At 47.7% G+C, this 27,481-nt stretch overlaps 1 protein-coding gene across 3 annotated transcripts in view; it reads right to left on the reverse strand.

The window, feature by feature from the left end:
- Nucleotides 1-27,481, reverse strand: part of TBXAS1 (thromboxane A synthase 1) — a 162,707-nt gene that overhangs the window by 32,378 nt on the left and 102,848 nt on the right. For all 3 annotated transcript variants that reach the window (XM_025982180.2, XM_025982179.2, XM_072762894.1), the window contains 4 exons: nucleotides 25,107-25,195; nucleotides 23,260-23,408; nucleotides 21,394-21,524; nucleotides 16,795-17,109 (listed from right to left, as the gene is read on the reverse strand). In XM_025982180.2, the coding sequence (XP_025837965.2) occupies nucleotides 16,795-17,109; nucleotides 21,394-21,524; nucleotides 23,260-23,408; nucleotides 25,107-25,195 (684 nt within the window). The remainder of the gene's footprint in view (nucleotides 1-16,794; nucleotides 17,110-21,393; nucleotides 21,525-23,259; nucleotides 23,409-25,106; nucleotides 25,196-27,481) is intronic.

Here is a 27,481-nt window from a genome sequence, read left to right on the forward strand (position 1 = left end):
CCACTTCACCTGACTCACATGGAAATGAGTGAACCAATCAGAAGAAATGTGCATCGCAGCTTCAAAGGTTGTCAAGTGTGATATAGGAAATCAGATTTGGAGGCATGGGTGGTGTTTCATCCTTCCTTCCAGTTGTAGAAAAGAAAAGCAGGTATAGACACATAACAGGATACTGTTTAGATGCCGGCAAGGGGACAGGATTTGTTTTGCTGGATTATGGCCTGTCTCACCAGAAATCTCATGAAGCCTGAGAAGGGTGTTTGTCAGGATACCCACAGACCTTATTAAGTGGGCTTTAAGCTAAAATTTGAGGGACAGGGAGAAAAATGCTACCAGATACAATGATAAATGACAGGTTTGACATATGAATTATTCCCGAGGGGAGGAACTGTCTGCTGAAACCCAAGAAACAGAATGAATAGAGGGATTCTGATATGGTGGATTTTATGTAGAAAAAATTATTTTACATGGAAATATTGATAGAATTTTAGTTTAAGACACCCAAGGGCAGATGAGGAGAATGTAAATTTATTGGATATTAAGTAAAAAGAAACCATATACTTCTTGGCTTAGGGTTTTTTCCTTTCTTTTGCTATAGATTTTTATGTTGTTTGATCTGTTTATTGGTGGTTGAAGTACATTAATTAATTTTTTATAGTGAAGTCTGACATATCGTGATTGATTAGGATTTCTTCGTTCCTCAAAGCCAAAGATCTAAACAGAAAATGCCATTTATTCTGATAATGACCTTAAGTACTTGGTGTTAGAAGACAAGGAGAGGATCACCCAAGAGAGGAAGAGAAGTGACTCTGGGAACTTCCTGACATCCTGAGAGAGACCTGGCTATCACAGTGCTAACATAATGGTCCTAAATGTGTCTGACTGTGTGTTAACGCACTTTGGCCAACCATCTGCTCTCATAGAACAATCTACTATGGACCTACTGGTCATCCCAAGACAGCACCAAGGAACCAGGAGCTAGTAGACCTGAGTTTACATGCAGGCTCTCTTTCTACCTTGAGCCATTCACTTAATCTCTGAGTTTCAATTCCCTAATCTTTAGGGAAATATTTTCTATACTTGGAAATACTGACTTGGTTGTTGGAATGAGTTGGCCCAGGACCAGGCACAGAATACGTGTTCAATGAATTGTAATTCTTATGATTATTTCCATCATCATTATTATCAATATTATTTGATATTGAATACTTGATCCCAAAGGATCACTCCTTGATAAAAACAAACTGGAAACAGGGTGTTTCTTCAGCAGACTTACCCCCTGTAATCATGTGAGTGACTCACAATGACTCAAGCCCAGAAAAAAACTGTCAGATGGTACATGTGACATGGAACTTGAGGCACTTCCACTTGATGTTTCTAAGAGATTTCTAATTTACGTAATAAACTTGGTTCACAGGGCCCATTTCTTTACAGAGTTAGGTCAGATTTATTTAACACATAAAATTATTATGAATAATTATGGCGCTCCATAAATGTTTACTGTTATGATGATGATGGTAGTGACCACATCATTAGTAGCTTTCAGGCCTACAAATCACTGAATTTGCAGCCAGGCTGGGGAATCATTAAATGAGATTTTCAGAGAAAGGTGAGAGGATGAGAAAGAGAGAGAGAGAGAGAGAGAGAGAGAGGAGAGACATGCTCTGGGCAGCCAGAAACACATTCCCTCCATTCTGAGATAACATGTGGCCTGAGGGAACTTCCCTGGGCCTCACTTGTCTTGTCCAGAAGATGGAGAAACAGCCCCTTCCACCCTGGAGGTGGGGCACGGACCAGATGACCTCTGGATTTGGGATCCTCCAGGTCTACAGATCATAATTTTAAGAGGTGCCTTCAAAGAGGCTGTTCTGCTGAATGTTCCAGAACAATCACCTCGTGGCTCTCGCCAGCCAATGCTTTTGTTTCTTGGCTCTCTGGATGGGTTGGATGGATCTAAACCATAACACAATCACAGAAAACCTACTATTTCCTGCTGACCAAATGAGTGACACCTAAAGAAGTGAAAAGCAAGTCCAGTAATTATGCAGAGTATTTATAAAGTTAGTCCTGTCCTTAATTATGCAATCCAAGGTCACTGCTAATGCTAAGTTTGCAGATATACCTCATGGGAACACGGCACCGGCCCTTCGGCCTGGCTGCAGCTTAGCATCACCTGGGGACTTTTAAAGAAGCATGATGCCCAGCCTTGCTGCAGCCAACTACATCACAATCATTGGGGGTGGATCCCAAACATCTGTGGTTTCTAGTAAGTTCTCAAGGGCAGGGAATAGCCCCGGCTGCTCTTGGGCCTTGATTTGCACATGGCCTTCAGTCCCAGTGGCCGCGTGGATAGTAGAAGGAATTGCTAAGAGGTCTCTGGTTGCCTGAGGAGTCTGCCTACAGGTGGCCTGGGATCTGCTCTATAACCCAGGCCTTGGTCTACTTCATTCAGAGACCCAGGGGATTTGGGGAGCACTCTCTGTAGTCCTCAGAGGGGAGCATGGCAGATCAGGGAGGAGTTGGGCAGGAAGAGCATCCTTCTGAGACAGAAGACAGGCAGCACCCCATAGTGTCAGGATGAGTAAAATGGCCCTTGGCAGCTGTTAACGACTGGTTCCAGCCAGGCAAGCATCAAGTCTGGTGCCCAAGAGAGACCCAGGGAGAGGGAGGACAGAACTCCCTTTCTACTGTGGCACAGTCAAGAGCAGAAGAGGGCCAGGTTGGTGATTAGGCTGCAAGACAAATGTCTCAGATGGATATTTCATGCCCTTCACCAAAGAACACAATGAAAATGAATCACAAGGAAATGCAACTAATGGGAAATTCCAGGGTCATGGAACCCAAAAAGAAAACCTGCGATGGCTGGAGAACTCTACAATACATGAGACAGGATCAGTGTCCCAGAAAAAGTGAGAAAAGCACTGAGAACAGTGTCTGTGGAGGGAGAAAGCAGCCCTGGGATATGATGTTTGTTTCAGGAACATTCCTGCTTCAGAGGGTAGGCATCTAGGGAGGCAGGTCAGTGAAGAAGCTGCCCAAATACTCTTCATCTTGAACTGTGTGGACCAGAGAAAGAGCATTTATAGACTCAGAGAATGGGCCTTGAACCTGTCCCAGAAGGGAGGTGGCGGGGGGCGGGGAAGCCACTACAAACCTAAGACCTTCTAGGCAAACTTATCCTTAGAGCAGAGAGCCAGGATGACAGGCCAAAGATGGTGCAGACAAAGGTGACAGACAAGGGTGTGTGCCCCCATCTGCTTGACAACTGACATCTTCTCAGTGCCATGAAAGTGTGGTACAGACATAGCTACAAGCGCCCCCCCCCCCCAAAGAGGCATCCCAGAAGCCCCCCTTTCTTGAAGTGCTGGAGCCATGACTGACCCACACCATCAGGAGGACGCCCCTTTATTGAGTCACTGAACACAAGAGACAATGCTGAGAACCGAGACTAAGTGGATGGGAGATGTGAGTTCCGATCCAAGCGAGGCCCCTTCCTAGTGTAGAACCCTTAACGAGTTATCTTCTCAGTGCTTCTGTGATGGTTAGTCTTTTGTGCCAACTTGGTTAGACCACAGTACCCATAGTGAATCAAACGCTAGTCTCAGCGTGGCTGTGAAGATTTTCTGTAGATGTGGACATTGGACAATCAGTTGACTTTGAGTAAAGATGACCTTCGATAATGTGGATGAGCCTCATCCGATCGGTTAAAGGCCCTGAGAGCAAACACTGAGGTTTCCTGGAGAAGAATAAATTCTGTTTCAAGATTGCAGCTTTGAATCCAGACTGAGTTTCCAGACTGCGGGCCTGCCTTCCGGAGTTTGGACATGCCAGCCCCCACAATCAAAGGAGTCCATTCCTTAAGATCTCTCTCTCTCTCTCTGTCTCCCCTCTTCCCCCATTGGTTCTGCTCCTCTGGAGATCGCTGACTGATATAGCCTCTCTTTCTCCATCGATTAAATGAGAATGGTGGTAGTTCTACTTCATAGAGTTGTGAGAGTCGAGTCTTGTATGTAAAGTACCTAGCTTAGGGCCTGCCATATAAACATTCAAGCATCATCATTGTCATCACTGCCAGTGAAGAAGTCTGGTTCAGTCCCTTCCTTTCATAGGTAAGGAAACTGAGGCACAGAAAGGGAGATGAGAGTACAATGTGCCTGTGCAAAGGCCCTGTGACCACAGTCATACTGGGGTTCATTCACTTAAACCTCGAGACAACCTTATAAGCAACATACTGTTATCCCCATTTTACAGACAGGAAGAAGGAGGAACAGAGATTATGATGCCAGTCCTCCATGTCACACTGTGAGGGAGTGGCAGCTCAGTGCCTCTGTGGGCGCCACTGGCACTCAGGTTTTGGGGTTCCCTCTTCTGGGTGGCGAGCTTCTTGACTCTGCTCCCAGCAGGTGAACCAGCAAGAGGCGGTGCCTGTCGCCAGCCAGGGGGTGAGAACAGCCTTCGAGGGATGGGGGCCCCCAAATAGTGATTGACAAGGCTGGGATACCTGGTTAAGCCATTTTCATGAAAAAGTTTGTGCTTTGCCATGAAGCATCCTCCCCCCGGATCTCCCTCTCTTCCTCAGCCGCTTGAACCAGTTTCTCATCGAGTTGAAGTTCTTGCCTATAGCTAAGGAGGTGAGGAGTTTGTCCTCTGCCTTCCAGTCTTAAATTACTAATTAAAATGTCTTGGAGACTAAGCCCATTGCAAAAAGAGCCTGGGTGGCTTTCTAAAGCTTCTTGTTCATAACCAGAGGGAAGTTGATTCTCTTCTCATCTTTATAATAAGGATTCTTTTCGCGGGGTATCTGTTTTATGCTTCCTACAGCTCTGGCCCCAGTTCGGTCCCAGCAGGGGGAGGCCAGTGGAGTTTAATTACATTCCTCCTATAGGGAACGTTCAAGGAATGAGGCTTTGAAAAACAACTTGTGCCACGAAAAAGAAAAAAAAAAAATCAAATTAAGCGAGTGAGAAACAGGCATTGCCTTTTGTGTCCTAGAGACCCAATCTAAATATTTAAATTTTAAAGACAGAATTCTAAGTGCTTAACTTTATAAACCTTACACATTGCAATTCATCGGGGAGTCAAACATCCCTTCTGATCTGGAATATTCATATGCTTGGGCTAACAGGCTCGTGTGGTTGCTATCTTCACACATACCATATTCAACTGTAAAACAAAATGCTAAAAAAACCCCAAAACCAAAAAACAAATGCAACACACACAAAACACCCAAAATAAAACATAATGCTGCCTACAGTCCCGAGGCAGCATACACTTAGCAGAAAACAGAGTAAATTGAATGTCTTGGCCACAAGCAAACAGGACCTTAGAAAGGTCCCTATTCTCTGCTGACTTCCCCATTTCCCACCATCCTCTCTCCATCTCTGAGCTGCCCAGTCACTGGCTCCTCATGGGGGGGAAGTGCCCCCCACCCCAGGCCGGAGCTACCGATTTGCGGACTTTTTTTTTTTTTTTTTAACTTTTATTGGTGTTCAATTTACCAACATACAGAAAAACACCCAGTGTTCATCCCGTCAAGTGTCCACCTCAGCGATTTGCGGACTTTCGTAGACAAATACCATGAGCCGAGAGAGGAGTAGAACAAGGAGGCAAGTGGGCAGACGATTAACCGAGGCAGATTTCAACTCAGTGTAAGGATAAGGTAGTAAGTTCCTGGGAGTGTTCGAGCAGAGTGGCCCGATCTTGTGTCAGAGGTCTGTCCTGGGTAGGAGGCTGCCCTAGACACCCCATAAGATCCCCTCGGAGGCTAAGAGCCCAGGATCCCTCTGTTCCTGGGCATGAGCTTCTGGGCCCCACGGGAGCCCTGTGGGAGCACAGTCACAGCCCTGTAGACGGCGGGATGCTGCCTTCATCTGCCCGCATCTCCCTCGGCAGCGGCCTTGTCTCTCTGACTCCCGTCTACCTCCTTCCTTCCAGGGTGCAGGAACCACGTTTTCTCCCATGCACCCTCCTATACCCTTCCCCCAACTCAAATTTGCTTTCATTTCATCTGCAGTTAGAAAAGAAGGGGCAAACGTGATTCGTTCATTGGCTCCCCCCACGCCTATCCATCACGAGCCTGCTACGTGCCAGGCACTGTTGGATGCCCTTGGAGGGCCCAGCAGACAAGCCCTCACCCTCATGAGGCTCGAATCCTCGTGGGGACTTGCAGCATAGCTGCTCCTCCCAAGAGTAAGGGGCATTTTAATAATGTTGGATACCATGTTGGATCCTTCACACGGCGGTGCATCTAAGCCCTTCCCCACAGATCCTGTAACAGTACAACAGAACACAAAGCTGAGAGGTACAAGGAAAGAGGCAGGAACTCAGAACAGCCTACAGCCCTAAAGTTAAACCAAAATCCTGGGTTGCACCTCCGAATTCGGAGGAAGGACCTCCGAATGCTGAGATTTTAAACCTAGTGATGAGTGGCTGGACAAAGGAGCAGGAGTCTTCATCATGTCTTTTTTACCAGATGATGCCATTCTGAAGTTTTTGCTCAATTGGGGTCAGAATGGCTTTGGTCAATAGAGTCCAGTGAAGTTTAAAAAAAAAAAAAAGTGTGTGTGTTTCTTCTTTTATTCCAAAAGCGAATTGTTGGGAATACAGCCCATACCTTTGATGTTTTAAGAGCCCATAATGTGAGCAATAGTTAAATAAACGAGCCATTCAGTTGAGAATCTAGCTCAGTGCCAAGAGGACCCACAGAACGAGGAGCTTCACCTGTGCGGTCCACTTTCCCAAGTTTATTTTTAATTCTTGCTTTTCGGGATTGATGTGTACCGACCCCACCAGCTTATTTGCTTAGCAAAGCTTGGCCCCTCTAGAGGCCCAGATATTGAATATAAAATACTCGGAGTTGCCACATGAAAGGCACCAAATATATGCTGACTGGTGTGGCCTGTTCCCCGAGGAGCCTCTCCTTGCAAGTCGCCTCCCCCTCAGCCGAGCCTCAATTGCTCTGTGGGGACTCAGGTGGGGGGGCGGGCAGGTGCTTGGAGCATTAATTGCTAAAAATTCAAAGTGCTGACCTGCTAAGCAAGGAAGCTGAGGAAAAAAGTTTGCAAGTCCTTTCTGCTCTTCAACCTGCCTCTCACTTGATCGCCCCCATTGCCCGCATTTGGGATATCACTGTACAAAATTCAGGTTTCTGGGGGTGGCCAGGGGCTCCCCCAAGGGCAGTGGGTCAGGAGGTGGAGCAGGGAAGCTTCTGTGGCTCTCTGATCTGGGGTCTGGAGCCAGAACGAGGGCAAGGGTAAGGAGAGTAAATAGTGTTGTGTACTTTGGGGAGAGAGGAGAAGAGACAGAAAGGGAGCAAGATGGGGCATCTGGGTGGCTCAGTGGTTGAGCGTCTGCCTTTGGCTCAGGTGTGATCTCGGGTCCTGGGATGGAGTCCCGCATTAGGCTCCTCGCAGGGAGTCTGCTTCTTCTTCTGCCTATGTCTCTGTGTTTCTCATGGGTTAATAAATAAAATATTTTTTAAAAAAAGAAAGGAAGGTAGCAGGGTGAGAAGGAGAGAAAAGACAAGAAAGCAATGGAGCTTCTCAGAGTTCCTGGATGGTGCGACACCTGGGGATTGGCTGTGACTGCTGAGGCCCGTGGGAGTGGCTCAAAGTCAGGGAGTGTGGGCATGGGCTCTGGGCATCTCCAAGCAACAGGGAAGGGTTTAGATCCCTGGGTGGGGGCACATGGAGGTCTTGGCACTGGGCCGCAGTCATGCATAGCACACAAGTTCCCTACCTTCCTGCAGGTGTCCCCAAGGAAAGAATGGGCCAGTGACCTAGATCATGAAGATCTTTGTGTGTATGTAGTAACAATCACATGGGCAGTTAAAAACTGGGGCTACCATCTTCTCATCCAGGGTAATGGGTCACCCCGCTTTGAGGACTCTTGAGTTGACTTGTCTTGAGTTGTTTTCCTTCCCGGAGCTGGTACGTTCATAGCAGTGGCCACAAAAGATGACTTCCAGGATGGAGTTCTAGGTACACAGAGAGGGCCCAGAACACAGAGTTCTAGGGCCCAGAGAGACCCCTCTTGTAGGTTGTCAAGACTTCTCTAATATTAGCTACAGGGATGCCAGGGAGGGGTGAGAGAAACTTGTTCTTTAGGTCAGACACTTCCAGAATGGAGGACAGAAAGTGGACAAGCTGGACACGTTCCAAGGTTCCCCTCATTGCAGCTCCTACATGTGCAATGAAAATAGTGCAGATTTTGCTCCAGGTCCCAGGGGAAGAACATCACGGGAGTTCTCTTTGACCACAGTACTTCTACATGGACTCTCAACTGGAGACTCTTAAAACTACCATATACCATCTGATCTAGGGGGAGCTCCCTGCTGAAAAGATCCAGTCCACTGGGTACCTGTTAGAGGTGGTAGGTCTCCAGTCTACACATATATCCTGGGAGGAGGCTCTGGTTGCTTCCTTCATTCGCCTTGAAAATGACTTGGCATCTACCCAGAAGCTCCCCCTAGCTTCCCACCTTGGAGAAAACTATTTAAGGAAGCAAGATTTAGGATTATAGGCAGTACACTCCTAAAGACATACCCAGGATGGGGAGATTCCCACATCACTGTCTCTCTCACTCAGTAAAGTGAGAGTGGCATCGTTCTCTTTGGAATGATTTTGAAACTGTTTTAACAGAAGGTAAATTATTGTGGAGTATCAGAGCTCTATCATTAGGGATAAGCACTTGCTACCTATAGCACAACTGGGGGAGATGCAGGATTTAGGGTTTGGAACAAGGCCGCTCGCAGTGTGGGCTGTGGATTGTGGCATCAGCATCACCTGGGAGCTTGCTGGAGACGTGGAATCTCAGGCCCCCCATGAAACTTCCGTGGTCTTTTGCCGTGAATCTGGCCACGCTAGTATCACTGTTCTTGTCTTTGGATTTTTTTAAAGATTTTAATTTATTTATGAGAGACACACACAGAGAGAGAGAGAGAGAGAGAGAGAGAGAGAAACATAGGCAGAGGGAGAAGCAGGCTCCCTGTGGGGAGCCCGATGCAGGACTTAATCCCAGGACCCCAGGATCACACCCTGAGCCAAAGGCAGATGCTCAACCATTGAGCCACCCAGGATTTTGGTTTAACTTTAGGGCTGTAGGGCTGTTCTGAGTTCCTGCCTCTTTCCTTGTACCTCTCAGCTTTGTGTTCTGTTGTACTGTTACAGGATCTGTGGGGAAGGGCTTAGATGCACCGCCGTGTGAAGGAGTCGATGAGGACACTTGAGCTTATTCCTCCTAAAATGTCAGACAGCAGGACTCAAGCAGACCTGGGCAAAGTGGAGAAACCTGCCCAATGGGAAAAAAACCCCATTTCGAGTTTTCACTTGAATCTTTTTTTTTTCATTTGAATCTTAAAGTCAGCTATGCCCTACTCCCAGTGTGAAGATGACCGACCCTGAATATTCACCCTAGGTATGATCCAAACTGGGAGATTTTTTTTTTTTCATAGTGAGGATGGATTTGTGTTAAGCTACTCACATTTCTTTTACTCAACCCTCCTCCTGTGACAAAGTATGTATATTTATGAAACAGCTGGTTGGGGGCAAAATGGCTTCTTTTTTGTGTGTGGCCACAAAATATGTGTTTTTTTTTTTCTTTGAGATCCTCTGGCTGTTTCAAGGAACAAATCCTCAACCTTGCTCACATTAGCAGCATGAGCTAATCAGCTGAAATACCCAGCATGGAATGCTTTTATCCTTAAGAGAAAAAGAAAGAGCAAGTTGTATTTTAATTAGATATTTATAATGGTTACAAAACAGCTCTTCAAGAGAAGTTTTAAGAATCTGGCCTTCCTTCTAAGGCGTAACTGTGTTCAAATTATCCTAAAGAGGGGCTGTATATCCATCCAGCCCAATTTGTGATAAATTTACAACTGGGTTCTGCACAGCAGATTTATAACAACAATTAAACAGAAGGAAAATGGGTCATAAATTTTAGCTGGCACAGTCCAGCACCAAAGAGAAGAAAAGAGAATGCTTTGGCCAGATCAAAAGTCAATAATTTCCACATAAAGTGCTAGAGCTATAGCAAAAACAATTTATATGGAAAGAAGCTGTTTGTTTGTTTTTTCTCCTGTTTTTTTTCAAAATTAGATATTGGAGAACACAATGAAGCATCAACATTACAAAGACCTTATTAAATAATTGGTGTGCTTCATGAGAAAATGCTCTGCATCACTTGCCATCAGGGAAATACAAATCAAAACCACAATGAGATCCCACCTCACACCAGCGAGAATGGGGAAAATTAACAAGGCAGGAAACAACAAATGTTGGAGAGGATGCGGAGAAAAGGGAACCCTCTTACACTGTTGGTGGGAATGTGAACTGGTGCAGCCACTCTGGAAAACTGTGTGGAGGTTCCTCAAAGAGTTAAAAATAGACCTGCCCTAGAGCCAGCAATTGCACTGTTGGGGATTTACCCCAAAGATACAGATGCAATGAAACGCCGGGACACCTGCACCCCGATGTTTCTATCAGCAATGGCCACAATAGCCAAACTGTGGAAGGAGCCTCGGTGTCCATCGAAAGATGAATGGATAAAGAAGATGTGGTTTATGTATACAATGGAATATTACTCAGCAATTAGAAACGACAAATACCCACCATTTGCTTCAACGTGGATGGAACTGGAGGGTATTATGCTGAGTGAAATAAGTCAATCGGAGAAGGACAAACAGTGTATGTTCTCATTCATTTGGGGAATATGAATAATAGTGAAAGGGCATATAAAAGAAGGGAAAAGAAATGTTGGGAAATATCAGGAAGGGAGACAGAACATAAAGACTCCTAACTCGGGGAAACGAACTAGGGGTGGTGGAAGGGGAGGAGGGCGGGTGTTGGAGGGGAATGGGTGACGGGCACTGAGGTGGACACTTGACGGGATGAGCACTGGGTGTTTTTCTGTATGTTGGTAAATTGAACACCAATAAAAGTTAATTAAAAAAAAAATAATTGGTGTGCTTTCTCAATTTTGTGAGTGGTGCAAGCAGTACAAACCTCTCCCAGCTCCTCAGTGCTGGAATTTAGGGAAGGTACCTCCCCTTCAGTCTGACTAAGGAATTATGGGGCAACGGGAGAGTCTTCCAAGAGATTGGGTGACTTTGAAAAGTTTTAAGCGCGATTTTGGTGGTGGAATGAGAGGAAGGGAAGCCAGAACAAATTCCAAAGCCAGATGATTTGGAAGAAAACACATGTGTCTCTGGAACGAAGCAACCAAGAGGCATGAATTATAAAGTGGATTATAACCATATTATAAATGGAAACAGAAATCCATGCCCCGAAAGGAGAAAGACGTCAAGGCCACTTGGCTCAGAACAGGTGGCAGGAGATGGAGTATTACTGGACAGAACGTGTGAGTTTGTAAAACACGTATCAAGATAATCTTCACTGGGAGGGAAGACCCTCAAGTATCCCTACGCCTGCCAGCAGTTTGGTTCTGCTAAAAGTAGCGCGCCTGAAATTATGGACTTTCGCCGCTGACAATTTCACATCTTGACTGGCAAGGGATACAGGGAGGCCAACTGCCACCCACTGTAGCCGCACCCATAAGGAAGCACTGACTGGCTCTGTGGCAATCACAGGACACTTGGTATGATGTGGCCTCCCTGTTCACAACAAGCACCTAAGAGCGGGCCGGACGCAGGATTTAGAAGTCGGAAGGGCAGGCAGCGCTGGGGCCGTTGGACTTGCACCCGTGCCTCCGGGAAGCTGGGTGTTAAAGATCCAGCGGAAAGGAGGGTGCGGTTGCATGACAAGAAATTTGAAAGTGGACCAGAGATTCTGTGTCCTTGGGTGGACACACTGGATTCTGCGTCCACTCCCCCCACTTCCTGGAACAGGGCCTCGGGGATCCACGGCTCCCCGCCCTGAGGTCGGAGTGGTCCAGGGGAGGCCGCCCCAGGCGCCGGCTCCAAGGATGGAGCAAGAGACCCAGGGCTCCGCCAATCAGAGCGCCGCGTTCCCCTGGGGCCCGGTGATTGGTTGAGGGGTGGGCGCGCGGCCCAATCACCAGCAGGAGAGGCCCGGCCACTTCCGGTGGGGGCTTCGCAGAAGGAGACTCTTTTCCGCTCGGTGCGGGGCGTGAACCCGCTGTGGCTGAGGCGCTTCCGGCGGGCCCCCGTCAGCCCCTGGAAAGGTTCGACGGTGTGAGGGACACTTGTCAGAGCTACGAGTCACCAGCTCGGAGAACAGTGTTCCCTGGGCCCCCGCCAACCCACCCCCCATAGAGCCTGGGGGCAGCGGGCTGAGCCTGGCATTGCATTCTCCAGCCCGTTCATCTGCTGACGCAGCAGAGTTGCTCCTTTGCCCCCCCCCATTCTCCCCCCCCCATTCTCCCCCCCCCCCCCATTCTCCTCCCCCCCCCCCCCATCCACCCAAATCTGAGCAGAAGTAGATTAACTGGAGAGCGATGATGTCAGGGCAGAGGGAGGGAACAGATGGAGCAGCCACTGTTGGCGTGGCCGAAGTGGGTGTCTCCCGTGGGCCACGTGGACACTGCACAAGGCCTGGAAGCTCAGAGCAAGCCATCTTGGTGGCTGCCTGCTCAAGAGGGCGGCTGGCTGCCTAGAGACCCCACACCCAGGCCATGAGGCAGCAGCTGGCACCCCTACCCTGCCAGGGAACCGTGCAGTGGGGAGGGCCCAGGAGCAGCTCCTGCAGGGTCCCACGCCAGAGGCCGCTGCAGGGGAGGTGCTGAGAGGAGCCTCAGTTAGGTAGGCTGGGGATCTGTTAGAAGGCCCCAACCGTGGGAGGAGTGGGGGGCCCAGGAGGGGCAGGGAGAGGATAGGAAGGAGGGTGAATTGAAAGGAAGGGCACTGAATTGGATCTGAGACTGAAGTTTTAAACTGGACTAGACTGGTCTGGACTTTTTAATTGTCTAAAAGTGACCAGAAATCTCTGAGACCTATTGGAGGTATCATCAGGGAGAGGGAAAAGGAGATGCATCAGAGCACATTTAAAAGAGGTGATTGGAGAAAACACAAAAAGTTTCCATGTCTGTACCTCACTTAGTCCAGACTGTTCAATATACTGGTTCCACATCTGTCTTAAGACCTCTAGGGGAGATCTTGTCTGGGGATGGAGTATGCCCAGAGTGGATGAAGCTGAAGGATGAGGAGAGAGAACAACCTTGGTTCCAGTGACAGAGTTTGAGCCCCTGCATCAAGCCACGCCTGAAGGCAGATCTCCTCTCTGGAGTTTTCTGTTGTGTGGATCAATAAACTCCCTAGCTAATCTGGGTTAAGGTTTCTATCACTTATCAACAGAAAGAATCCTGATTGATACCATGCACATACACACTCCTATTCTTGGGGAGAGGGACATAGCTTTCATCACATTCTCATAGGGCATTGCTATAAAAAGATATGGCTCAGAGGAAAGAAACTCCGGAGCTCCAACCCAGCGATCTCTTGACAAATACGAGGGAAACCATGAGATGAGTTGTGCAAGGCTCTCCAGGGACATTGTGGAAGAGCTAAGTCAGAGCATCTTTGGGTGTAGGGTCTGGAGCCTGAGTCTGGCATTAATTGGCACTTCAGAAATATTTGTTGCATGGAAAGCAACAGGAAAATTATAACAAGTCATACTTTACATGCAAATTTTCAGGAATATAACAAATGTGTGAACATCTAATCTGCATTTCCATGTCCTGACAGATGGCCCCTATTAACAGAACTCTGATTATATTAAAGGAAGGAAGGAAAGGAAGGAAGGAAGGAAGGAAGGAAGGAAGGAAGGAAGGAAGGAAGGAAGGAAGGAAAAAGAAGGAAGGAAGGGAAAAAAAGAAAGGAAAACAAAAAAGAACCTACAAATATCATTGAATGGTCATCATGTACAACACTTACACGGCTATTAACACAATTGTGATTGCCTAATCAATTAAAAAAAAAAGACAACCCCTATGTATTCCCATTTCTCAGAGACAGTCCCAGCTGTGACTCAGAGAAAGAAAATGACCTAGCTTGGTAGGGGGGGCTTTCATGGCTGGGGCAGGGCTTTGGCTCCTGTTTCTTCTTAGAAGAGGGGTCTGGGCCCTGAGAGTCTAGGGCTGACTTCTCAAAGGTGGAACCAGAGACCGCCTGTATCAAAATCATTTGATATGTTTATTTAAAATTCAGGTTCCTAGGGCCTGGCCCTGACTTACAGAATAAGAACCTATGAGGAAAGAGCCCTGGCATCTGCATTTTAAGCCATCTCCCCCTTTGAAAAACTTTACCTACCAAAATCTGTTTCTTTTCTCATGGAGTCTCAATGCCTGGCCACATTCTGCACAGCCCCCCGGGGAGACGGTTCTCTGGGGGAAAGAAGCCCCACCCCGGGGGGGTGGAGGGATTGGAAGTAGGCTGGGTTTGGTGATACAGTATCACCCTCCTTGAGGTCATGGTCAGTTGAGGCTATGTCAGAGCTGAGGGGCTGTGTGAGTGAGGGCCTCTGAATGGAAGCCAGTGGAACACTCCTTGTGTCCTCGTGGTAGATGAACATAACGGATATAATTATGGTGTAGCTGGTGGGACAGACTCCTAGAGCCCCATGAGCTCTCTCAATGACACCACACATTCTAGACTTGATTATTTGCTGCCTTCTATTGCCCAGGAAGGTTTCATTTGGGAGGGTGGGTATTGTTTTCATAGACATTATTTTTTTTCAATTGGTGATTACATTTCCTGAAGGTGTGGATCATGACTTCTACCTCCCTCTTCAACCCACCACCATGTCTCCCACACTGCTGACCACTCTCTAGATGCTGGCTTCTGGTTTGTTTGAGACCATGAGGCGAATACCCTCTACTGCCTTTACTGCCTTCCCAAGATAGCAGCCAGAGCTTCCTCTGGCATGTGCTCTCCCAAGTTCTCAGTCTTATGACATGGGTATGATCAACTCCGGGGGTGGGATTGACTGGCTTAAGCCCCTCCACGCTGCCATTCCCATGGCTGCAATGGTTGGCTCAAGAATGGGCAGTGACCTAAGTAAGCATCCCAACTACGGTGAGCCTGATGACTCCTGCTGAGAATTTAGAGCCACAGATTCTTTTCTCTCTTGGTAACGAGCAAGGAAGCCTACCGTAGTCCTAAACATTCTTGGCTGGCTCCCCGGACTTTGAGAGGAAAGCACATGAGAGTGGGGCCAGTACTAAGAATGCACAACCAAGAACTGGGGAGAAACTGGGATCTGCGCACACATTTGAGGCCTGGGTAAAGATTTGCTCAAAGTCACATCTCTTCCTAGGCTGCTCTGTGATCTGTACTAATAAGTAACCCCACCTCCCCACTGCCTCTTTTTTTTTTTTTTTTGGTTTAGATTGGGTTTTGTTAGGTGCCACTAAATGTATCTTGCTAGATATGCCCTTCAGCTTTCTCTTGCAGTCATGTACCCCAGTCATCGTGAGTCCCTCTTCAAACAGACAGACAGACAAACATCACAAGTACCCAGGAAACAGGATATGATGGGTGGTGGGAATAGGTAGCAGGGTTATTTGGATGCACAACTTATTGAGACTCCATGCCCAAAGAATGTTGATTAACGGATCAATGTCAACCTGGAGGGAAGCCCTGTCCTGTTCAACATTTTAATCAATGACTTGGGTGGAAGAGGAGGCATGCTTACCAAGTCTCAGACGACTCCAAGCTGAAGACTTGCTAATATGACAGATGGCAGAACCAAGATTCAAAATTATTTTGACTGATGTGAGCAACAGTATGGATAAGTATAAACTCTTGCATCCAGGCTCAAAGAAATCAACAGGATAAGCAGTGCCCTGGGGAGACCTGGCCCAGCAGATGTCAGAACAGTGTAGAACTTAAAGTTGACCGTTGGCTCACGATGAGCCAAAAGTTGAGGCAATTAGTAACATAGCTAATGAGGTTTTCAAATATTTGAAATAACAAAATATTTGAAAACTGCATTCACAAAGAAAGGCTGACCTTGCACCTACTTCCCTTGTGGGATAAAGAAGTGGATTTTTCTGAAAGCAGTTATCAGCTCAGTATATAAAGAAAAGTTTCTAAGGATTCTAAGAACAGGCCACCGCCCCCAAATTGTGAATGTAATAATTATATCAGAATGTAATGAAGTCTACTGGAGTGTCCTTCCCTTTAAAAGCACAGATTTTTAACAACTTGTGACTCAAAGCAGTGTGCATAAAAGCATCCAGAAAAACATGGGGTGATAAAGTAGCCTTACTCAGCACCCTTGAAAGTTCGCTTCAACTCCACCAAAGAAGAGGCTTATCTAGAAGGAATATCCCGAATCTGGGCTCGGTGCCAACCAGCCCATTTCACCTCACTCCATTTACGGCCTTCCTCCTCGATGCTCACCCAGGTTTCATTCCTGCTTTGGCTTGGTCTATCCTTCGGTCCGCTCCTGTGCCAGGAGGACTGGGTTCCCCTCCGGCCTCACACCTGCCTCCCAGGAAGAGCGCTGACTCCACAGTCAGAGCATTGGGAAACCGCACCTCCCCCTTCCTTACCATCCCTGGCTCTGTGACCCTCCCTCAGAGCTAAGACTTTGCAGCCTCCCGAGGCAGGCCTGGATCCACAGACCACCCCACACGGCAGAGGCATGTGCACGACACACCTTCTTTTCTTTCTTTTCCTTTCTTTTTTTTTTTTTTCTGTTGTCCTGAACACTTCCTTTTACTTGCTCACCCAGAGGTATAGAGAAGGTGGGCAACACCCCAGTTTCATCTTATAAACTTAGAATGCGGTTTTAGTGAGGAGATTATCAAAAATAAGTTTCACTTGTACCAACACAAAATCATGTGTCCTGCAGATTTCCAATGGACAACGGTACTCACATATTTCTCCTTAAAGCTGTCCACCTCTGCCAGAAGCTTCTCTTGGCAGTCAGGGTTGGTGGCCAGGAGGTAGGTGGCAAAAGAGAGTGTGTTGGTGATGATCTCATAGCCAGCGATGAGGAAGATGAAGGCCTGGCCCACGATCTCATCCAGAGTCAGAGGCTGGGACAGGTGTCTGGGCTGGTGTGGCCGGGAGGGACCCACGGTGCAGTCGGTGGAGGAGAAGACTTGTCTGACCATGTCGAAGCTGTCCACACCCAGAGAGGTGGCCAAATGTCGGGCATCCAGGATCAGTTGGAGGAAATCTCTCCGTCTCTAAGGGACAAACGGAGAAAACGCCCATTCTAGACCTTTGAGTCACATGAATGAGACTTCTTGAAAAAAAAAAAAGACATGCATATATAGCGTTTTTTTGTTTTTTGTTTTCGTTTTTGTTTTTTAGATATTTTTCATTTCTTTGAGAGACAGAGAGAGTGTGAGCAGTGGGGAGGGGCAGAGGGAGAGGGAGAACCCCAAGCAGACTCTGTGTTGAGCACAGATCCTGACATGGGGCTCCATCCCGTGACCCTGAAATCATAACCTGAGCCGAAATCAAGAATTGGAAGCTTAACCGACTGAGCAACCCAGGCACCTCGTGTATATGTGTAACTTTTAATGAGATTGATGGGACCAGCACCCTCACTGCAGGATTATCTGAGATGGTGAGAACCTGGAAGCCTCAAATGTCCTTTATATGGCACTGGGTTCTCAGGCTCTGGTGCAGCAAACAGCAGACGGTGATGCTGCCATTAAGAAGGATGAGGCCATTCTATCTGGGCTGATTGGGAAACGTGTTAAGCCATTTGGGGAAGTAAAAAAAAAAAAAAAACAGAGCAAGTTGCAGAACAATACACACAGTGGAACCTCATTTCTGTAAAAACGGTACATGTACAATACACATAATTACACGTATTTGTTCACGCATAGAAGATGTTTAGCAACATCTAAACCCGGCAGTTCACAGCGAGCTGGAGGAGGGGGAAAACCGGGGTGTGGTGGAGGCTTTGATTTTTTTTTTTTTTTTTTTTTTTACTTTATACATGTTTGTACTGTTGGTTGGCTGGTTGGTTTTCCAACAAGAAAGCAAAGCACCTATAGATTTAAAGCAAAGCACAAGCTCCCTTGTTCACTTACACACCACTCGGGGCTCACTCAGGTGGCCATTCACTTTCCTCACATAGTAGGAAATTGGCAGAAGCAGGGAAAGGAGGGAATGAGCCTTGGGGAACCTGGCCTGCCCATACCTCCCCCACCCTTGGGTCCCTCTTCCCATAAGGATCCCCTGCCTCATTTATGTGCTTAGAGCTTTCTTACCATTCTCCCCTATCTTCTTAGCAGCAATTTGCATATTCTTCATATTTTTACTACCACTAATTGTAACAATCGAAGCATTTATGTATTGCTTTCGAGTTGACCAAGTGTATCCCTGGCCTATCCGTTCTTCGAAAAGCTCGTTAATGTGATGAGTGACAACCAATATGTTGGTTTTCTTTTCCAAAGTGTATGGAGCTAAACAGCCAAAGGAGAGAGTCAGAACCACTGGGAGAAACATAATTCCAAAGTACTGTACCTGGTGCAACGTGTGCACAATTCCTTGGCTTCTGAATTTCTATTGCGTTAAATAATCCGTGCCTGCCCCACGTGTCAGTGCTTAATTCCAACCCATAAGATTGTTGTTACTTCACGTGCTGTTGCTTTTTTCTCCTCCACGAGAGTATAAGCGAGTCCAGGGCAGGACCCTGTGGCCCACCCCCATGCCTGGTGTGGTGCTGAGCACGTGTTAGGCCTGCGATAAATAATCCCACAAATAACAGTGCAATGCGGTAAACACATTTTTTGAGAAAGGCTGTGTTGGATTTGCTTACAAATGCATGCCCTTGGAGACTGAGGCCTTTGGAGCTCCACTGCTTTCCAGCTTTTGTGACCTTGCAGGACGTCTGCTGAGATGCCAGCGGGGCTCACAGCTAAGCCTGTGGACATCGAGTACCTTGAGTTTCAGGAGCCAGGGCCTCGGTGTCCTACCAGCCTGCTCAGGTGAGCCACAGCTGGCTGCCTCTTTCCAGCCTGGCCCTGCTCATACTGATTTCCAGGAGGCATCCTCAAGGGCTGGCTTTCCCCAGATTCCTTCCTGATGCTTGGCCAACATCTGGGTGGCTACTGTGGTCCCATGGAGCAGAGTCAGGACGGGGCAGGGCATGATGGCACATGTGGCAGGTGAGTGCTTTCTTTTACCCTGGCTCCTGGATGAGAATTCCCAGGCCTGTCAGCTGGGGAGTGTTAAACTCCTCAGGGTGGGCAGCCCGGGTGGCTCAGCAGTTTAGCGCCCACCTGACCCAGCCCAGGGCCTGACCCTGGAGTCCCAGGATCAAATCCTGCGTCGGGCTCCCTGCATGGAGCCTGCTTCTCCCTCTGCCTGTGTCTCTGCCTCTCTCTCTGTGTGTCTCATGAATAAATAAATAAATAAAATCTTAAAAAAAGAAAGAAAGAAAGAAAAGAAAGGAAGGAAGAAAAAGAAGAAAGAAGAAAGAAAGAAAGAAAGAAAGAAAGAAAGAAAGAAAGAAAGAAAGAAAGAAAGAAGAAAGAACTCCTCAGGGTGCCACGCAGTTGTCCCTGAGGCTCACCCTTGGCTTTACGGGAGGGGGGTGGAGACGGTGTTGGGCAGGAGAGCACCGGGGGCTCTTCCCAGCGGTAGAACTGCGACTGGTGCCCCTTCCTCTCATCCCTGCTCTGACAGGCTGCTAGAGGGCCATCGAGCATGGTTAGAACTCTGTTGTCACCTCCAGCTACAAAGGCCAGAGGACAGGGCTGCTCCCTAGGGCCTGGGCGCTGGAGAAGAGCATTAGTGTAGATGGGTTTCTTTTATTTGCACTGTATCACAGAGGCTATTTGAACACTGCCCATTTAGGACCGAAACAGTGCTGCTTTATGGTTATATCCAAGAAAAATACGCACCCTGATAGATGTAGGTGTCTAATCCACCCATCGGCTAGAGCTTAGAAAAATATTTACCTTTTAACATCTGTGCTGCATTTTCCACTGCGCAAACACACATCTGCTTGATGGAATGTCTACAGAGTTTAGATGGGTTTAAAGCAAGTTTTCTTAGTAACCATATAGCTCTGTCTTGACACGGGCAGTCCTGGATTTGTGGTTGGGAGGTTTTTCTCAGATCAACTCATTGTTTGAAACAAATAGCTCTCGAGTTTATAAAAGGAAGAGCTCGAGGCAATCCCAGTAATTGGATCTTTAATAAACCCCTCACCTCATAGTAAGCCATTCGGTGCAACAGTTTTAGAATTTTCAGCCTGATTCCACAGCCTGTGGGGTTCGGGCTGGGGGAGGGGCGGGTGTGTGTGTGTGTGACAAAACTGTCATCAGAAAGCTCTTCAGAGCGATTCTGAGGTTTGGAAACGTGGCTTTCCCCGCCCCTCCTTCCGTAGGCTTCATCCTCATTCTGGAGACGCATGAATCTGGATGAGAATGTTCTGTCCTTTTAGGTGGCAAAGCCAGGCCAGGGACACCAGTGAGCTGGTTCTTTTCCAAGGGCATCAAGTGCAGTTCACGGTGGTGTAGGCCAAGGGGTTGTGAGCTTCTGCACACCTTCCCCTGCTTTCTGAACCAGGACACTTTTGCTTCCGAGTCTCCAGCGGGGGGACGCCAGGCGAGACGAGGCTGCTGCTGGTGCATCCAGCCACTGATTGACCCCCGATCTCCTTCTGGGCCCCCCCAGCGCAGCAATGGGACCTCACGTTGTCCCTTATTAATCTCTCTGAGCTAGTCTTTGAAGCAACCCTTTTAAAGCTCGCACAACTCAATTCCAGAGAAGACACTTCAGCCCTTGTTGTTTCCTTTTGAAGCAACTTTCTTGAATGCAACGAGGCCCTTAGAGAATAGCATTAGGCGTGCATGAGTGTATCCAACAGTGAAATTATTTTCCTAACTGAAAAGTCCCATTTCTGTTCTCAGCCAAATATTCCCTGGATTCCTCCTATGTGCCAAGTGTGGTGCAAGTCTGTAAGGAGGAAAAAGTCTCAGGGTCTCAGATGCAGCAGGAGAGAGCCCTCACCCCCAAATTTCATAGCCACGTCATCCATGCTGAAAGCCAGTGTGAGATCAATTGCCAATTGCCCCAACCCCTCTCTACGGCTGATGCTCTTCATGCTGTAAAATCCATCTTGCCGATTTTCAATAGAAAGGATATGCCGATGAAAAGTCCACGAGGGCACATTTATCTGGAAAATTCTTTGGGGCTGCTATTGTTGGTGCTTGAAATAGAGAGGCTGTGAGTTTGGGGGTGGGGCGCCCATGTCAGAGCCTGGACCGTTTGCTCTGGGCTTCTGTCCACCATCCTTCCCCTCTGTCCTTTCTTTTCTCTTTTGTGATCACCCCTTCTCAGCCCTTCTCCTTTCCTCCTCATGCCCTGGAAAGCTCTAAGCGGTAGGCCTCAGCAAGGGCCAGCGCGGTGTGTGCGGGGCTGGGAGGGAAGAGACAGGACAGAGGGAGGGGTGCCAAATCAGGCCCCACTCCACTTCGACGCCGTGTCCTATTAAGATACTTTACCTCTTCGGCTGCTTGCTGGTCCCGCAAGGCAATCACATTCCTAATGAGTTTGTTAAAAAAGCCATTCAGTTCATCTCGGTTCTTATTGGGCAAAATCCGGGCCAGTGGGACCATTATGGATGGAAATGATACTTGAAAGAGAAAAACAAAAGTGGCACTGAAAACGGGGTGACAGTAACCCGGGGCTACCCGATGCTTGTTGCCAGGGAAGCAGACCCCGGCCTTGACTTAGAGTCCTCATCAGAAGGCCGCCCCCCCTCCCCCGCCGGGATCTGCATGCTTTCCAGCAGGTGCTGTGCCTTATTCCACTCGCCACTCAGTAAGCACATGATAAATGTCTGCACAACTGAGTCCACACTCCATCTGGCCCCCAAGAAGTCAATCTCATCCTTAGAATTTAGTTTTCCAGGTCTTAGAGAGGGAGGCCCACGGTCTTCATATTCCATCAATGAGGACGGGTTATAGGGTTTGTTTCAAACCTGAGCAAGTGGTGGAAGCTGATCTATTTTCTTAACTTGGGGGCCATTTGCATTTGCTTTCCCACAGGGTCACTGTCCCCAGAGCTACCGCCTGAATGGTCCCTACGAGCTGCCACGGCAGCTGCTGGCAAGAACACTGGCCCTGTGGGTACGTCCTTGCTGTGCCAGGTACATGCAGCCTATGTCCTTGCTGTCATGGCCTTGGGCAGGGCTCCTTGGGCCAAGGACACTTCTCTTCTCCTAGAGGGTGGCTTAGGGCAAGGGGCCGAGCAGCCGCAGGGTTGCTCAGGTCAGGCCCGCCCTGCACAGGTGCTGCTTGGGAGCTGGGGGGGGGGGGGGCAGGGAGGAGAAGTTCTGGGCCCTCAGAGCTTTCAGAACACTCTGTCCATTTTCAAGACCCAGAGCCTGAACCAACGTGGGCTCAGAGTGGTCGAGAGAGGAGTGGGAGTAGCGACAGGGACAGGGGGCCACTGCAGGGCGTGTCCGTGGTCAGTGGCAAGGGGAGCTGACTCAGGGGAGCAGCTCCTGGAGGTGGCAGGGGGTGGGGGTGGTGGTGGTGAGGGACAAAGGGGCGGCTGATGGGACTCCCTCAGCGACCCCTCCTACAATTTCAGTGTGGGGCTGTTGAAGGGGATAGGGACTCCGTAGAAATGGACTCAGAAATGGGAGTGAGACTGACCAAGGAGTGAATACAATTTAGCAGCGTGGCAAAAAGGTCAGAAGTTGGGGCAATAATCAATAATGGCAATAGCAACACTTCAATACTTCCATAAAAGCAAGAAGATGCTGGAGTTGGCCAGAGGGCAAAACCTCAGTTCTAAAATAAAAATAAAATAAATCAACCAGTCTCCACGGTATCAGGTAACCTGTCAGGACCTTCATGTGATTTCTAGTTTACTGTGCTTCAAGCAGAGAGGTCCTCTGAAGAGGGTTTTGCTGGGGGCGGGGGTGGGATAGGGTGGGCAATATGATGTAGAAAATGAAAGGACCCCTGGGTTGAGATCCTTTGAGCTCCAGTTTTGGCTCTGCCTTTCTAAGCTTCAGTTTTCCCATCTGTGAAGTGGGGATGAGAATACTTCCCCACAGGGTGAACGCAGCACTTTCGGAGGCAGCGCAAGCAAAGCGCTCAGCACTGTTCTCTCTGCCGCCGTGGTGAGAGAGGCCCGAGCTACCTGCCTTGGTAATGAGTGGCCCTGGCTGGTGACAAGAGGAGCCTGGGTGGTTCTGAGCATAAGGCCTCTGTGGGGTGGACTCTGTAGGGTGACTCTCAGAGACCCCTCGTGGTCGGGGTGATCCCCAAAAGCTGCCTGAGCCCTCCCAGCTGTCAGGGCATCTGGCCAGCTTGCTGGACCCCGGTCTTCCCACCCTGGGCAAGAGTTGCACTTACAGATTAAAACCAGGATAGGTCTGGGGATGGAGTATGCAAAGAAACGCCTGCAGTGCTTCACAAAGGGGTCCCCGGGAGCCCGTCGGGAGTCCACTTGGGTGCCAAAGGCGACACTGGCAACCACATCTGTGGTGTAGCAGCTGTAGCACCTGCGGGAAGAGGGAGCCATTTGGGTATGGTAAGGGCCCTGCCATTGGCCTGGCCATCGTGCACACCCCTAAAGAGGCACCACTTCAGAGCTGAAGTGAAGGGGTGGGAAAGGACCCCTGGGTTGAGATCCTTTGAGCCTGGCAACAGAATTCAGGAGGAGACACAAGAACCTATCAGATGGCTCATGCAAACAAAGACTGGGGAGGGTAAGAGAGCATCATGTCCTCAACTTTCAGGCTTCAGGCAGCCTTAATCAACCAGCCACAGTCAAATTCCAAGAAGGATGTTTTAAATTTTCCTCCCTGTGGGGGAGGGAACACAGTTGACCCAAAACCCATGCATCTTGCCCCAAAGCTGTGCAGAGTCGGTCCAAAGCCAGGATCGAGCGGTTAACTGATACAGAACAAGTTGGGGGTTGATGAATTAGCAACCTGTTCATCTAGTTTTATTAGCTTGTCCCCCTCTTCCTCCTAGTGATTTTACAGTTTTTCTAAGAGTAACAAACCAAAAACAAGGGCGCTTCACACTCAAATAAATACAAGACAAACTTTGGGACCAGCTTCGTGAACATATGTATATTATTACAGAAAACACACGTTGCACTTTAGAAACAAACAGAAGGAAAAGTGTCTGGCAACAGCTCCAGAAAAATTAACCTCTTAGGCTCTAGGAAACCTGCCCTCAAAAGGCCATTTTAAACCAGAATGATCCTCCGTTGGTATCTTGCAGGAGGAGTCAGGTGCAGTTCTTTCTAAAAAAAAAAAAAAAGGCTAGCAACGGGGTACGCACATCCTTTTATAAAGAAAAGTTCTTATTTTTGTGGCTTGACGCAGGCACACATGGAGTTCCTTTCTTTCACCAACAGCTTATCACTAAGGAATAAATGACATCCCCAGATGACTTCTTTTATTTTGACTGCTTTATCGAAAATATTTCCACAATTGATTGCACATGTCCCCGCTACAACGAAGGCCATCTGCCTACTGAATGCAATTCCCTCTGATCCTCACGGCCAAAGAGTTAAGGGTTTTTAAGTTATTTATTTTGCTTTTGTAGTTGTTCTTTAGCCAACTCATGCATCTCATGGCCAGAGAGAAAGTGTGTGAGAGGATTTTGTAAACACCACGGCAGAATTTGAATGCTGGTGATGGTTATGTTATTATTTCATTACAAGTGATAATAAGAACGAGTCGGCTTCTGGCTGACCCGAGTCTCTCGCCTTACTCCTCTGGTGCCAAAAGCCATAACTTAGCAGAGGACACGTGGAGGGGAAGCCAGATAATCAGTCATTTCAATTTGGTGTCCACCGCTAAGTCCTGGCTCCTAGGCTGGGGTGCATTGCAGTTCTTGCAATTCGGTGAAAATGCATGGACTTCCCCTTCCCCCGCAGGCCTGTCCTCTCTGCCCACTCCCGCATCTGCAGAGGTCACAAGGCGTGTCCACCCACACGCCACTGCCCACCCAAGGCTTCCTGCCACATGCCACACCTACCCTGGGCTTTGTTCCCATTCTCTGCACATTTTACGTGGGTTTCATTTCTTCTTATTATTCAGTCCACCCATGCTTTTTATGAGCTTCTAGCTTTTCCATAGTTTGCTGGTCCCGAGGTAATTGTCCAGCAATTATGTACAGTTACAAGAAGCAGCAATTCAAAAGTCCGATTTCTCATCTATCCTGTGGCCACATAGCACCCTTACCTCTGGATGTCGAAGGCGTCCCCGGATTCCGCGTAGTGTTTTAAGTGAGCCAGGAGCAGATCGCAGGCTTGGCTGATTAGGGGAGTCATCTGATAGCAGATAACAAAGGGGTAATTAGGACACCAGGCAGGGAGCACACCTAAATTAGCTGCAGATACAGAGGTTATGTGTGGAGCTTCCTGGGAAAACATTGTTTTCAAGGTAACTTTCATGCAGCGAAGATTCAAGAGGAGGGTCTGAACTTCACAAAAATCGTAAACTACAATAGCTGTAAACGTCTATTTTAGCTTAAGCAATCTGTTCTTTTGGAAGCAAGAAGAAGAAAGGATTTCGAGTAAATACTGTGAAATAATTACAAAAATGATCATTAAGTGCTTAGACAGAAATGAGAATCAGTACTTAGTTTCATGACATTTGGTTAGCATTAGAGAGTAAATAGCCCACAATCCATATGTACTCTCTCTGGAATTAGCCCAAATCCATGTTTGCTTGGTTCCAATTATACTTTAGATCTTCCAATAGAATATAGAATCGTAGTCTCCAAAGGAACGTACGATCGTCCATTTCAACTTTTTTCTCAATACGAAAATCATTTTTAGAACATTTCTGATGGATGGCTATTCATTTCTGCATCTGCTGCTTAAACCTTTGAATACGTATGTGTAAGGGAGTCCTTGACTTCAGGAGACCTTTCATGCCCACCCAGGGAAATTGCTGAGTTTTTTTTAATATTAAAATATTTTCATTATGGAAAATGTCTAACATATGCACACAGAGAGAATGGTATCGTGAACGTTTGTGTAATGACTGTCCAGCTTCGACAAGTTTGGATCTCATTTTTGGCCACTACCACTTTGACCCCAGCCGCTGGCTCGAGGGGGTGGGATTCTCTGTGGAACCTGATGGCCGCACATGTGACCTTATATTTTCTCCTGTATATTTGCAAAGCCAACTCAGAAACGCCGAGGGGAATCCTTCTAACCAGTGTCCATTCTACAGTAACACCATAGCTAAAGCAACATGCCATAAACCATTGTTCTGAGCCTTTCTTCTGGAAAACATTTTTAAAATGTTAAATATGTTATGATTTTGCTATTTTGACACTAGAACATAACTTCATGAGGGCAGGGAAGATTTTTGTCTTTTTGTTAATTTTTATGTCCCCAGAACCTAGAACAATGCCTAGCACGTAGTAATTATTTTTTGAATGAGGGAATGAATTTGAATGATTACTTAAGACCCCGTCTTGGCCCTTTTTTTTTTAAGATTTTATTTATTTGTTCATGAGAGACACACAGAGAAAGGCAGAGACACAGGCAGAGGGAGAAGCAGGCTCCCTACAGGGAACCCAATGTGGGACTTGGTCCCAGGACCCCAGGATCACGTCCTGAGCCGAAGGCTCAACCACTGAGCTACCCTGGCATCCCTAGTCTTGGCTCTTAAAGTCTTGAGGCTTTGGGGAAAGTTATAGGATGTTAATCTACTTGTTAGAAGGTATGTTGTACTGAGGCAAAATCTTCCCTTCTAACAACCTTTCACTGGTTTCAGTTGACTTCTTCCACACAGTAATGCTTCAAATACTCAGACAGCAAATGCTGCTCCTCCTCATCTCCTAGACAATTGTTCCCCATCCCTTCAACCACTCCTTGTGGCACATGGTCTACATGCACTTCTCCTTTCTTATCTCTCTCTCTCTTTTTCTCTCTCTCTCTCATCAGTGTCACTCTTGGAAGGCAGCTCCATAAATGGAACACAATATTTCAGGTAAGATCCCATAAATCATAAATGGGTCACTTCCCTGCATGCCAATCACAAGCCCAGGTGTATGTTGACTTTTTAAGAAGACATGTATGACAGGACAATATTGAGGTTCAGGTCAACAAAGACCACAAGGTCTTTTTCCATGCATCATCACCACATGCAATTGATTTTTTTGACACTTCAGACTCCATTCATTAGAAAGGCTTTACATTTATATTATATTTGTTGCTGTAAAAAGTCCTGCCGTGTGTTCTGAGCAGAACCATCTTTTAACTCCCCTAAAACATTCAAGTGATTGGAGAAGCCTGGCACAGTGGGACAGCCTGGGTGGCTGTTAGCCAGATGTTGGAGGGACACATGGCTTCGTTGGGCCCCTCCATCCTAAGGCTCTGCAAGTCAACCCCATGTGCTCTGCAGTGTCACCAAAGAACTGGGACACCAGTTCTTTCCAACAGCTTGCTGTGGGAGAGATGGTCCTGAGAAGCCGAAAGGCACTCCCGGTGAGTCAGAGTGAGCTGTAGGCTGTGTGAGTTCCCAGAGCAGGGACAGCGGCCTGGACAGCACTTATGGGCAACCACGCAGCAGGTCAAGGAGCAGATGTGCAGAGCAGAATA

Source organism: Vulpes vulpes, chromosome 7, assembly GCF_048418805.1.
Source record: "Vulpes vulpes isolate BD-2025 chromosome 7, VulVul3, whole genome shotgun sequence".
NCBI classification, from domain to species: Eukaryota; Metazoa; Chordata; class Mammalia; order Carnivora; family Canidae; genus Vulpes; species Vulpes vulpes.